Raw genomic sequence first — 14,362 nt, forward strand, 5'->3', positions numbered from 1 at the left:
TGTAAATCATGGGAACACATTTGTAAATCATGGAATATTTGTGCATCTTGGCTTTGGATTCACAAATACTTTTGAGACAAATCTCTCCCCATATTCTGTGGCACCCCTGGACTTGTGTCACGGCACCCACTTAAAGAAACCCTGGTCTACAGAAACGCTACCACAAAATATGCAGGGATGTGAAACAAGAAGGTCAATAGTGGCCTCAGAGCTCATGGACGATGTTACAACTAGGTGCAATTCATTTTTATCAGGGAGAAGACAATTGTTTTTTGTTTTCTTTCATGGCACACTCCAACCCCTACTGGAGACATTGATGTTTCCACACTCTGTAATTGAAGAATGGGCTGCAAATCATTGTTGACCTACCATTCAATTTTGCAGGTAAGAACTGTTATTTTCTTTTATTTTTTTTGTTTTCATTATAAACCAGCCGAGAGCATTAACTTGTAATTATAACTAGTTTTATTTTTTTAAGTAACTTGCCCAACACTGGTCCCTAGACCGACATTGAGAAACAGCGGTGTAACTAAACAAACTGAAAAGACTTGAGGTGACCTGAACTAGTGGACCAGGCTGAGCCCTGCTGTCAATACTGTGATTTCACTTTGGTGTGTCTGACTGAGCATGTCTTCATTATTGTCAAATTTGTCAATGAAAACACATTTACTGAATATAGACTCTTGTCCCCTCATCCACACGCAGAACTTCAGTGACAGTTTAAAGGTGACACAGATTGCAGAAGAAACCATGCAAGGCATCAACCTGCTCATCAGGAGCAGTTAGGGGTTCAGTGTCTTGCTCAAGGACACGTCGGCAATAACACAGGGGGAGCGCGGGATTGAACCGGGAGCCTTCCAATTCCCAAGCGGCCCTTCTCCTTAGCCACTGCCACCTCCAGTTTTCCACCCCCATCCTATATTAAAATTGACTAATGGTATGGCGAGCGGGTGGACCACGGCCACGTCCCTCTGACTCATTTATAACAAGACAAACATCATACGCCCATATATAGGCACGTCGCTCTGACTCAGACATAACCATAAACAACCCGATATGCCCATATAAAGGCAAGACCACGGCCAAATCACTATGACTCAGACATAACCATAAACAAACCCCATTTATGGGCATAGGCATGTCACTATGACTCAGACATAACCACAAACAAACCTGATATGCCCATATATAGGCATGTCACTATGACTCAGATATAACCATAAACAAACCTGATATGCCCATACCATATATGGAGATCCGTAATTGCATCCATTCTGTGTGTGTGTGTGTGTGTGTGTGTGTGTGTGTGTGTGTGTGTGTGTGCGTGCGTGCGTGCGTGCGTGCGTGCGTGCGTGCGTGCGTGCGTGCGTGCGTGCGTGCGTGCGTGCGTGCGTGCGTGCGTGCGTGTGTGTGTGTGATGTGTCATAAATACTTGGGTTCATTGACATTCATCACCCGTCCATCAGCAGTGATCAGGGTCCTTGGAGCTCTGAGCATCGCCTCTCATTCGCTGCAGAGAAGCATCAGAGCATGGACTGTGTGTGTGTGTGTGTGTGTGTGTGTGTGTGTGTGTGTGTGTGTGTGTGTGTGTGTGTGTGTGTGTGTGTGTGTGTGTGTGTGTGTGTGTGTGTGTGTGTGTGTGAGACTGTGACTGTGACAGGGTCAGAGTTATGGGACCTTGGGGTGAGGGAGAGGGCCAGCAGTGTCCTGCAACGCAAACATCCATAAATGCATGCGCGCGTGCGCACACACACACACACACACACACACACACACACACACACACACACACACACACACACACACACACACACACACACACACACACACACACACACACACACACACACACACACACAGTACATATCCCGCTGTACATATCTTGCGGGATCAAGGTCTTATCTTATCCCCGAAGATTGTTATTTTATTTTATTCCAAGGACCACAGACTAAAGTCCACTCAGCAGCTCTGCCGGACTGACTGACTGTGAGTTGAGGCCTGGTGTTGTGCTGCCATCTACTGGCGCATATGCCACACTGCAGCTGTAACACACCATGGTTATATTATTGTCAACTGAAATTAATGAAATAACTAAAACTAGAATTGGAAAAAAGAAAGATCTCTAACTGAATCCATATTGTGTGTTTAAGAAAACAACAATCTGAAACTAACTACAATCATATATAATGTGCTTAGTTTTAGTCTCTGTCATTTTTTTCCATACGCCTATCTTCTGTGCATATAGCAGCTGTGCCAGGACGGACAGACAGGGGGTAAAACATACTCTCGCCATGCCTTTCGGCCTGGCGGAGACAATACACTGAAATTGCAAACAGACAAATATCCCATATGATTTAAAAAAAAAAAAAACACTCAAACCAACACAACAAAATAATTAAAAAAACAACAACTAAAGCTAAGCCTTTTTACAAAATGAACAAACTTGCAAACATAAACGCAAAGGTCAAAACACAAGCACTCACTCACACGCATGCACCTACACACACACACACACACACACACACACACACACACACACACACACACACACACACACACACACACACACACACACACACATTATACGCTTAATATAATCTTGGTTAAAAACAAATTGCGTCCTTTTTAACTTCCAACGGAAAGTTACTTGGATTAATAAATGTAACATCTCTGGCAATTGTAATAAGTTACACCACTACTAACTGGGAAAAAGTTATATTACAGTAATAGTTCACTTGTTACTGTCCTTTTATACACTGCAACACACGTGATGACATTCCTGCACAACAAACCTTCAACATACAAAGTTCACAGGTATTTGGACAGTTAGAGGTCATCTTCAAAAATACAATCTTCAGAATAGCTACACACAAACCTACAGTAGCACTCAGAGACTGTTCCTACATGATACTAAATGTAGACCTTATAAATCCTGCAGGGGAAATTCAGATAATTCAGAGATGGGAGTCTATACAATGCACTCGACCCCGGGGAGATGGATTACTGAGGTGGCGCGCCACACCTACATTTTCCAAAATGACTTTCAAGCTTTTTCAAAATATGAGAAATAGCAGATCAAGCTCACAACGTGTCACATCGTGATGCGTTGTTGTGAGCTTGTAGATCGGCTATTTTCAAATATCCAAAGTATGAAATAGAGTTAAAGTGGTTACACTACATTTTGATGCAATATTTCGTCGTTTTGCTGGGGACCCCCTTGAACTCCCTCAAGGACCCCTGGGGGTACCCGGACCTCACTTTGAGAACCATTGAGAGAATATTCTTTCATATATTGTAGCAGCATTTCTAGGATCTTGGCAGAGTTGGAACTGGAAGGTAGAAATGACTTGAAAAGGGAACCAGAAGTTGACCTTGTTCCCTTTTTAAGTATTTTCTGTTAGGGTGTGTTGTAAATTGGACCCAAAAGTAGAACAGCAGAACCAGGTTTACAAGCAAAACGTCTTTATTAAACGTTGAATTCAAAAATCCAAAATAATAAACTTAGGTAAGGCGGCTGATTGAAAGGCAGGCCGGCTGGCAGGCAGGCAGTAGGCGTGGAGGTACAGGATCTGAGACAGGGAGACAAGGAGTTAGGGAATGCCGAATACAGGAAAAAACTGAGGAGCTGAGGCACAGATACATATCGTGAAAATAGACGATCTTGTAGATTAGCTATTTTCAGATACCTACGTATAAACAACAGACAAGTTACGTAGCACACAGTTCACGAAGTATTAAGACATTATAGCAGTGATAATACATAAATGACAGTAATGATAAGAATAAAAAGAATGATGAATATACATTTGTATAATTATATATAAACAAAATTCATTCACCGTAGTAGGCCTACTAGTTCCACCATGAATATGTAATGCAACAATAAAGGAGAGAAAAGGCTGCCAAACTGCAGCAAACTTATCAGTAGATTTTCACAGTGTGTAGCATATGTTTTTTATTTTAAGAAAATGCAGAACATCACAGATCCACCTGCTAAAGGGGGGGGGGGGTTGTTCTTCCATTTCATAACAATCAGACACCTTGTTAATAAAGCAAACAGGCTCTGATGTTGAAGTTTATCTTTTGTAAATCAAGATCCTCTGATGGTCCACCAAAAAGACCAAGCAAAGGGCAAGGTTCATTGGTTAGAGCTGTGATATCTGAATACACTTCAAATATAGAAGACCAGAATGATGATAAACTGAAACATGACCAACATATTTAAAAGACTATACGGAGCTTGTTTACAATCTGTCACTAGTAGGATTGTCTGAAAAAAAAGTGAGGTTTTCTTATAATACTAAATGTCTTTGGTTGACTGCTTCAAAACCGGTGGAAAATGGCCTACAGTGTACAATCCCCTATAATGTTATTGTGTAACAATAACAACAATATTGTCTAGCAATTCGCTCTGTCTGTTTTGGTTCATTTCCCCATTAGCTTAATTTGATTACCTCGGCAGAAGTTTGAACTGGAAGTACTATTGTATTACACCTTAATGTGTCATAATAGGGAAATCAAGTAAAGGTTGTCTTTGTTTTAGGTTCCCTTTATGCTGATGCCAATACTTTAGTACTTTTACTCAAGTAAGTATTTTGAATGCAGGCCTTTTAGTTAATAGTTAGTTAGTTAGTTAGTATTTCTACATCGTGGTATTGCTACTGTCAATATTACTGTAGCTATTATAATTGCATGGTGTTGGCTAGATTCATGGTGGAGATGTATTTTGTTAAAAGGCAGTAAATCACACATTGAACATAAGAGTTCTGGCCTAGTGCTCCTCACTCCAGACGGAGGCAGCCAGCAGCCAAGGCCGACAGGAGAGAGCTGGCAGGCAGGGAGGATAAAGACAGTCTGTCTAGAAAACATCCACCCAGTGCATTTTAGGGCAGGTACGGGTTCTCAAACTTCTTTATTACAAGACCCCCCCCCCACACACACATACACACACACGCACGCACGCACGCGCGCGCGCGCGCGCGCACGCACGCACGCACGCACGCACACACACACACACACACACACACACACACACACACACACACACACACACACACACACACACACACACACACACACACACACACACACACACACACACTTGATTTATAGTCCAATGTCAAAGTTGACATAAAGCATTAAAAATATTGTTTGTTTTGAAAATGTATTCTATCTTGGCATACAGCAGTTTAAAAGCTACCTAATTGTTTCTGTACACATTTGTAAATGGAAGCATAAAGTACAGTATTTATATCTGTTGCCAAAATGTTAATATAAACAAATTCACACTTCACAATTCACACTTTTCAAAAACAAATAAAACAGACTCAACTGGAATGATACACCTTCCCATGACCCCACTTGGGGTCCCGACCCATAGTTTGAGAACCTCTGTTTTAGGGGATAAATATGCTCAGTCTTGATTAATTGCTACACCTTTAAACTTAGTTTTCAGCATTCAATATGATCCATAGTTATATTGAAGCCTATTTCAGTCGATTCCACAACTTAAACGTAAACAAAAAAACAAAAAAAAAAATCTAATCGTGAGGGAGGAACGCACCGGAGAAAGAGGAAGAGAGGCAAAGACATAAAAGAGAGACAACACTTCACTTTTCTTCAGTGCGTGTACAGAAGTGGACCGTATCACTTTATAGTCTGAGTTATAAAGGTAGAAATGTCCGTGGCTGTCCACTCTGAAAACGTTGAGATGGAAGAGAAAGATGATGAAATCTATAAGAATGAGAATTTCAAGGACAACACTCCATCTCAGGAGCAACAACCACACAAGAAACTGCAGTCTGGTAAGATTTGTTATTAAAACCATATAGATACTGCAGTCTGGTAAGATTTGTTATTAAAACCATATAGATGCTGCAGTCTGGTAAGATATCTCTGCTGTCGGGAAGAAACCAGCTATGTCCAAAATATAAACTTTTCAGGACAAAAAAAATATTTAAAAAAAGATGTTCTTGGAACAACACTATACTGCCTCATCAAAGTTGGTATGGTGACTTTATACATTGTCAGATACTTGAATGTGTCCTTATATTATCATCACTTTAACCAAATACAGCTCAGCTGGAGTTAGGAGGTTTTTGACCATTAATGTCAGACTTCATGACTTCTTGAATTCATGGATATCGTTTAGTTTTTGTCACATTCCTAAGCCAATAATTTGATGACCGGCAGCGGTTCCGGTAGGAGACACAAAGAATCTCCTTTGTTTCTCCTACCTGAACCGCTGCCTACCTGGTCATCAAATTATTGGCTTAGGAATGCGACCAAAAAAATCCATGAATTCAAGTCTCCATGGGGTGACTAATCGATAGAAAAAAGAAAAAAAATTTGGGGGTGAAATATTCCTTTAAGGGTGTTCAATAGCACTGATTTATTAAAACAAATTCAAAAGTGGAAAAATGGAGATAGCTGGTTTCTGCCCGACAGCGAGGATTTGTTAGTAAAACCATCCATACTGTACAGTATATGGCATTAAATGTGATGTTGCGTCATCAACGATGGGATTTATTGATTGATGTTCAACCTTCTCGGGTTTTCACTCTTTGTGGTAACACGGAGGATGTACTGTATAGACAGGTTTCTTGTTTACAAAAACATTTCTGGGTGTTACGTGCTGTGCTGACAGTATTGTGCACATGGGTGGCTGTTGCATGTTCATGTACAATATATACTGTACTGTAACATTGCCATTAATAAACAAGTTTCTGCACAGCTAGGGATGAACACAGCACGCTTTACATTATCTCGAATGCAGCCTTCTTGCAATAAATCTTATCTAGTTTGAGACACTTGAGGTAACGTGATCACCATCACACTGCAGCTCATGGCTCTAGCTGTCTCTAATCAAGCAGTTTATTCATCTCAGCTGGGTGTGTTTCTTTTAAAGTGGTTTTGCACCAAGTTACATTTCTTTGACATAAGACTTTCAGAGGTCTTTTAACTCCAGTTGGTGCTCTCTCTCTCTCTCTCTCTCTCTCTCTCTCTCTCTCTCTCTCTCTCTCTCTCTCTCTCTCTCTCTCTCTCTCTCTACTGCTATACTTTGCTTGGTGTCCACAGTCACTTCAGTATCTTCAGAGAGGAAGCGCAGCGCCAGGCTTCCTGAGGTCGCTGTGGGTCTGCTAGTTATCCTCCTATTGGCTGTAATCACAATTGGAGTTCTATGTAGGTATTCAACAATTATAATGGAAACAATTATAACATAACATGTCTATAAGTCATCAATGTCCTCTGTCTGTACATGGCAACAGAACATGTCATATATAATTTGTGGCCACTGGACACTAACACAGTAAATGTACTTTACTTATTACAAGTAGATGACTGGACTGCAATGCTTTTTATGTATTTATTACAAGTATATGACTGGACCATATGCAATGCTTTTTATGTATTTTTTACAAGCAGATGAGTGGACTATATGCAATGCTTTGTATGCTATTATGTCAACTGAGAGAAAAACAATTAAACATGCTGTTGCTAGATGTTGGAGTTCAACTTAAGGCTGAGATGTTTTTCTTATGTTTTTTCTCTGTGATATTTCTCTGCAGTGTGTGTCAAGGTGAGCGGCACTGCGCCCAGGATGGAGGAAGGTAATATAACACACACACACACACACACACGCCTACTATATATATATATATTTATGATTGGGTCAAATCACATTAACCACTCAAATGAAAGTTATTTTTAAATATAAACTATTTATTATTCATTTAATGCTGGTATGATTTCAGCCCTCCTTGCTCAGATGTCCGCCCTGGAATTGAGGCTCAATGGCACTGAGAGACACAATACAGGTATGATAATGTCATGTTTAGTAATTACATGTTACACCTGAAAGAAGCAATCACCATCAATGTCCTCTGTCTCTCAAACCTGGCAACATAACATAACAACATCTAACATGTGTGGCCACTTGACAGTAACAAAGTACATTTCCTTTAGTAAAGCATACATTTACTACTTTTAGTAGTCTAGTAGTTATTAGTAACATTTTTAAGTACACTTTTTGAGTATTAGATCTTTGTCTCTGAGTGGGTGAGAGTGCGGGAGAGCGCCATATATTTCATTTCATGGCGATTTCAAAAACGACGGAGCTGCACAGAAACGAATGTCACCCACTTCTTTACACCTGTGAACCTGTGATGTGACAATAAAGATAACTCTTGAACTCTCAGTTCTTTTAAATAACAGCTAAAACATTTCTGTTTGCCGCTGCCTTATACTGAGGTTTTTCAAATTATTCTTAATTTTACAACATAAATCCATGCCTTTATTACAAGTAGATGACTGGACTATTACTGTATGTCAGTTGAGTGATAGAGAGTTCAACTTGTAATTCTTTTTTTCATGTTTTGCATTTTTGTAACTTTTTCTGTGATATTTCTCTGCAGAGTCTGTCAAGATGAACGCCAAGATGGAGGAAGGTAATTCAAACATTATGTTGTTTTGGAAATATATTTTATATTGATCCACTTAAGTGACAAGGGAAAGATTAAAGATTTGGTCAAATCACATTAACCACTCAAATGTATTTTATTTTTGAAATGTAAACTATTGATTTAATGCTAATGCTGGGATGATTTCAGCCCTCCTTGCTCAGCTTTCCACCCTGGAAATGAGGCTCAATGCCACTGAGAGACACAATGCAGGTACTATTACTTCATGTTTAGTATACATGTTACACCTGATGTTGTAAAAGATTATATTGCCTAAAACTGTCTATAATGTATGACTTAAAATGTGCCTCCCATAGAGCCATGCTATAAAAATGATTTTGTACAACTTGTACCTGTACAGTATAGACCAAAATATATTTGTTTAACTATTTAGCTGTTTAAAATAACAGTCCCTGTAATATTTTCTCAGCTCTTGCTGCCAAACTGCATGCCAGTGAGAACCATGTCCAAGACCTTCAGACCAGACTGAACACTAGTGCCCAAGACCTTACGACCAGACTGGATACTAGTGTTGAAGACCTTCAGACCAGACTGAACACTAGTGCCCAAGACCTTCAGACCAGACTGAACACTAGTGCCCAAGACCTTAAGACCAGACTGGATACTAGTGCCCAAGACCTTAAGGCCAGACTGAACACTTGTGTCCAAGACCTTCAGACCAGACTGAACACTAGTGTCCAAGACCTTCAGACCAGACTGGATACTAGTGAGAACCATGTCCATGACCTTCAGACCAGACTGAACACTAGTGCCCAAGACCTTATGACCAGACTGGATACTAGTGTCCAAGACCTTCAGACCAGACTGGATACTAGTGGGAACCATGTCCAAGACCTTCAGACCAACATGGAGGCATTGAAGACAGAAATCAAAGGTAATTAGAACAGAAGGATGTTCAGTGGATGCAGGTAGGTGAGGACAGAGAAGAATGTCATATTTTACTTTAGTATTAATGTATGTTAATTACTTAATTTGAGATCTGAGAATAGTTCTGATGATGTACAGTAATTTACTGTATGTTTGATCCATTTGATCAACATGGAAAAGCGTACCAACTCAAATGAAACTGCAGGAGGAGAATTTTTATATACAACTTCAGAAGGCCAAGGCAACACTGTCAACATAATGTGATGACGGGATGTGAAAGTTCAGACTAGAGAAACACCAACTCAGGACTCCTGAATCACTTTCCTGTCTAGCATCAGGGTCTTGAGCTCTAATGATAATAATAATAATAATAATAATAATGCAAGTGCAACACACTTTACATTCTTGAGAATCTAAAAGTGCTACAGGGTTTGAAAGCATGGCATAAAAACAGCATAGGCAACCAAACAATTACATGGGACCCAACTAGGCTAGACTAAAGGGTCAAATTAAGACTAGGTAAAAAAAACAGGGCAAAGACAAAAAACAAAGGCCCAGGGAAATTTCAGAAACGCTTTGTTAAAAAGGTAAATGTTCAGTCCATTTTAAAAAGCATCAGTGGACTGTGGTGCTCTCAGGTGTTCGGGGAGGGCATTCCACAGACATGGGGCAATAGGCTATAGCAGAAGGCCCGGTCGCCCATGGTGCGGAGCTTGGTGTTGGGGACAACAGCTCTACAGTGAGCTGAGCTGTCACACGCAGTGTGTCTACGTAGGCGCAGTGTGTCCTTTCCTGGCTTTGCCCTGGCTTGGCTCCCATAGTGTCAGTTTGCCTGCCTCTTGTTCAGGGTGCCTGACACAGGGTCCTGCCAACCTCATGCTTCTCTCTCTGACCTTGTCTGTGACCCGTGGTAGGTCCCCGTAGAGGACCATGTTTCTGATGTGACACCAAGGGCCCTATGCTGCGCACCACCTAACCCTTATGCCTAAACTTTTTAGACATTTTGTACTACTTTTGAAAACATTTTAAAATAGTGAAAATAGGCAATCTACGTCGACATGTTGTGAGCTTGTAGATCGGCTATTACAAAATGTTTTTTAAAAATAGTGAAAAAATGCTTAACAAGTTTAGGCATAAGAAGTAAGAGGAGATAGGGCCACTTGTGCCATTCGTAGCATTCATGTGTAGACGCCACCCAGGGCCAATGGAAACATAATTAAACGTTCTGACGGCTGACTCTGGGATTCTTATCATTCCAAATAAATTGACTGAATAATGTATAAACTTCTGTAAAAACCTTACATCCCAGGGAAGAGGAATAGCAGGCATGAGGAAAGTATCTTCACTGATCTGTAAAGGGTTAACCCAAATGAAATAAACTAGCACAACTGTTATTAAATAGAAAGCACTACTGCTGTTATGCTGTTTTAATTTGGACATATTAACATTAAAACTGGACGACTAAAACGATCACAGTTTAAAGTTAATCTGTTGAGGAGGCACTAATTGAAACGCTTTCCTAATGTTCACAACGTGCCGCAATGTGACGTCTTGTGAGCTTGTCGATCTGATATTTTTGGCAAAGACATTTGATGTAAAGGGAAATAATAGTACAGTAGTATAGAGCCCTGGGGGATTTACTGTACATTTTTAAGTTATTATACTTTTCTTTTCCTTTTTATGTTTTTCTTTTCTTTTATGTGAAGCACATTGGATTGTACCTGTTGAAATGGGCTTTATAAATAAGTTAGTTAGATTGATTGATTAGCTGATCTGAGCCAAAGGAGTGACTTTACCTTTTACTTTACTTAGTTTTTTTTATTTAGACGGGATACCGAATGTTAATGAACAGTACATATCAATGTAACGTAAATACACCGGATTTAGCAAAGATGCTAAAAAAAAAGAAGAGAAAAAAAAGAAAACATTTTTTTAGAACAGCACAATACTGCCTCATCAAAGTTGGTATGGTGACTTTACATTGTCAGATACTTGAATGTGTCCTTATATTATCATCACTTTACCCAAATACAGCTCAAGTGGAGTTAGGTTTTTTTTGACCATTAATGTGGGCAAAAGTTTTTCAGGGTCCACAGCCAAATACCTATAATTTGGGGGGTCCTTGGGATGAAAAAGTTTGAACTACTGATTTAGAAGACATTTGTCGAATCTGCCTCAGGTCTTAATGGGTTAAAATATCACTAATTAGAGTCTGACCAATGAGCTGAATGAAACCACCCGACCTTTTATTGAAAGTTAAATTAATGTTAATATATGTTTTTATTAATATTATAAACAATGTGATCATGTTCCTGTGTTGACAGACAAACCAAAGGTGGCCTTTTCTGCTGGTTTGGGTCGTGGAACTGTTGGACCATTTAGTTCTTACACCACTGTGGTCTACAAGAATATCATCACTAACATCGGCAACGCATACAATTCAACTACAGGTAGGTTATGATTGATTCATGTTAATTAACTTATATATAGAATCAATTAGTTTCCTCTACTTACATCTTTCAGACTAGCAGACATTAAATACATATTATAGTAATGTACATAAATCTTCAAGGTGTTTCCTATTTATACCAATAGACATAATGAGATGAGAGAAATTTAATGTAATTGGTTTTAATTAACAATGATAATAATGATTTATACAATTAAGTAACAATGTAAATCAGTGGTGCTCAAACATTGTATGTCAAGGACCTCCAAATTGACTGTGGACCCCCATCTGAAGATTATTCCAAATTTGTCACAATGTTTTGAAAATAGCAGATGTACAAGCTCACAACTTGTCTCGTCACAATGTGTTGTAAGTTGGTAGATCTTCAATTTATAATAGTCTAATTGGAAAACAAGGTTATGGTAGTTAAACTGATTTTGATGCTATATTAACACATTTGGCTGGGGACCTCGGAACCCCCTCAAAGACCCTTGGGGGACCCCACATTGAGAACCAATGTTTTAAATATGTGTGTGTGTGTGTGTGTGTGTGTGTGTGTGTGTGTGTGTGTGTGTGTGTGTGTGTGTGTGTGTGCGTGTGCGTGTGCGTGTGCGTGTGCGCGCGTGCATGTGCATGTGCATGTGCATGTGCATGTGTTTGCTCTCTCACAGGTATCTTTACAACATCTGTGAAAGGAGTTTATCAGTTCAGATTTATTGCCGCTCACTACTCACAATCAAAGAATGTGGATATCGAGATGTATAAAAATAAACAGAAACTCATTCAGAACACTGCACACAATAATAAGGGTTGGGAATATGTATCTAGTGGACTGATCATAGAGCTGGAAGAGGGAGACAGAGTTTACATGCGTTTACCTTGGGAGCACACGCTCACTGACAGCCAAAACAACCACAACATATTCAGTGGTTTTCTGCTCTATCCTATGTAACGCTGCTACTGGTACCATTCAGTGGTGGAAAGTAACTAAGTACATTTACTCAAGTACTGTACTTCAGTACAATTTTGAGGTGTTTGTACTTTACTTGAATATTTCCAATTTCCAATACTTTTACTTCTACTCCACTACATCTCAGAGGCAAATATTGTACTTTTACTCCACTACAATTATTTGAAAACTTTAGTTACTAGTTACTTTTCAGATATAAATGATGATATTATAAAACATACATTAACCACTTTAGCCTTATTTTATACATATAGGCATTTTATTACTTTTACTTTTGGTACTTTAAGTACATTTTGATACCAATACTTTTGTACTTTTACTAAAGTTAATTTTGAATTATGGACTTTTACTTGTAACAGAGTATTTCTATATTGCAGTATTGATACTTTTACTTAACCCTTCCATTGTGTTAGGGTCACCCGTTTTCAAGTTTAAATAGGTAAAAGTACCCTTTGCATTTCTTTATTGGAACAAGGCTTCATGATATCCTCAGAAATAGCCAATTTAACGCAACAAAATTATTTATCATCATTTTAATTAATTCTGATGGTCTCTATAAAAAAGTGACACTTTTGGTGTTAGTGTCCGAAATGACCCGGCAGAGAAGTGTGGTGTGTGGCTCAATTCCCCCCCAAATTGTCAATATTCAATGTTTACATGTTGGAGAGTGAGAGAGACTTGTCCTCAATTAGCATTTGCTATCAGGAGTAAAATAAAGTTTGCGTTTATGAAAAATAAATGACTTTTTACCTTCTATGGTATACGGGTCATTTCGGACCCTAACACCACAAGTGTCACTATTTGTAAGAATATTAACATGTTTTAAAGTTAAAAAACTAAAGCAAGTATTTATTTTTTTGGAAGTGTGTAACTAATTATTATTCTTAATTATTCTATTATAGCTAGATAACATCATTATCCATTGTCTTCATTATAGGAAATGTAATGATTGAATTTTAACATTTTTATAATTGAAAATGAGATATATTGAAAGATGAACCCCTAACCCTAACCCAACATAATATTTTTAAAAGTGTTTACATGGATATGAATGCATAACAAGTCAGCTATGAGGTGGGAGATTTAGTTTTTAGGGCTAAGTTAAATCACGGGTCAAATTTGACCCGCTAACACCACAAGTGGATGCAGGTTTCTAACACAATGCAAGGGTTAAGTAAAGAATTTGAGTACTTTCCCCACCACTGTATGTAACACTGCTACATTCCGCTCTATCATATGTAACATTGCTACTGGTACCATAACATTAAAGAGATGAGTGCTTATTAGGCCTTTCAATAAACACATACAAAAGCATTCTTGTTTGTCTTCTTGCATTTTTTAATGATTATGTTTAAGACTATAATACATCTAGAAGACCAGTGATGAAGTGTTTTTTTTTCCATGTACTGTATGACACATGCAGTATAATGAGAACATGACAAACATTCATATTGAATATTCAGCAGTGCAGGCATAAGAAGACATAATATTCAGCATTGTAAGAAGACATAATATTCAGTATTGTAAGAAGACTATCAGGATTATTGAGGAAATACAGTCAGACAGTCATAGTTACATTGTCTGACATTCTTTGTT

General features: G+C 38.8%; 1 protein-coding gene across 2 annotated transcripts; it reads left to right on the forward strand.

Annotated features, from left to right (window-relative positions):
- Positions 1–5,634: 5,634 nt before the first annotated feature.
- On the forward strand, positions 5,635–14,051 carry LOC311044643 (uncharacterized protein). 2 transcript variants are annotated; one of them, XM_084056354.1, is made up of 9 exons: positions 5,635–5,804; positions 7,078–7,182; positions 7,569–7,610; positions 7,755–7,817; positions 8,415–8,447; positions 8,610–8,672; positions 8,890–9,354; positions 11,672–11,797; positions 12,468–14,051. In XM_084056354.1, exons 1-9 carry the CDS (start codon positions 5,678–5,680, stop codon positions 12,746–12,748), a joined length of 1,305 nt encoding a protein of 434 aa, XP_083912480.1. In that variant the 5' UTR covers positions 5,635–5,677; the 3' UTR covers positions 12,749–14,051. The 2 variants fall into 2 exon arrangements, with proteins under 2 accessions (XP_083912480.1, XP_083912481.1); XM_084056355.1 differs by lacking the exons at positions 7,755–7,817; positions 8,415–8,447.
- The last annotated feature ends 311 nt before the right edge of the window (positions 14,052–14,362 follow it).

Source organism: Gymnoscopelus microlampas, assembly GCF_963454915.1.
Source record: "Gymnoscopelus microlampas genome assembly, chromosome: 5".
Taxonomy (NCBI): Eukaryota; Metazoa; Chordata; class Actinopteri; order Myctophiformes; family Myctophidae; genus Gymnoscopelus; species Gymnoscopelus microlampas.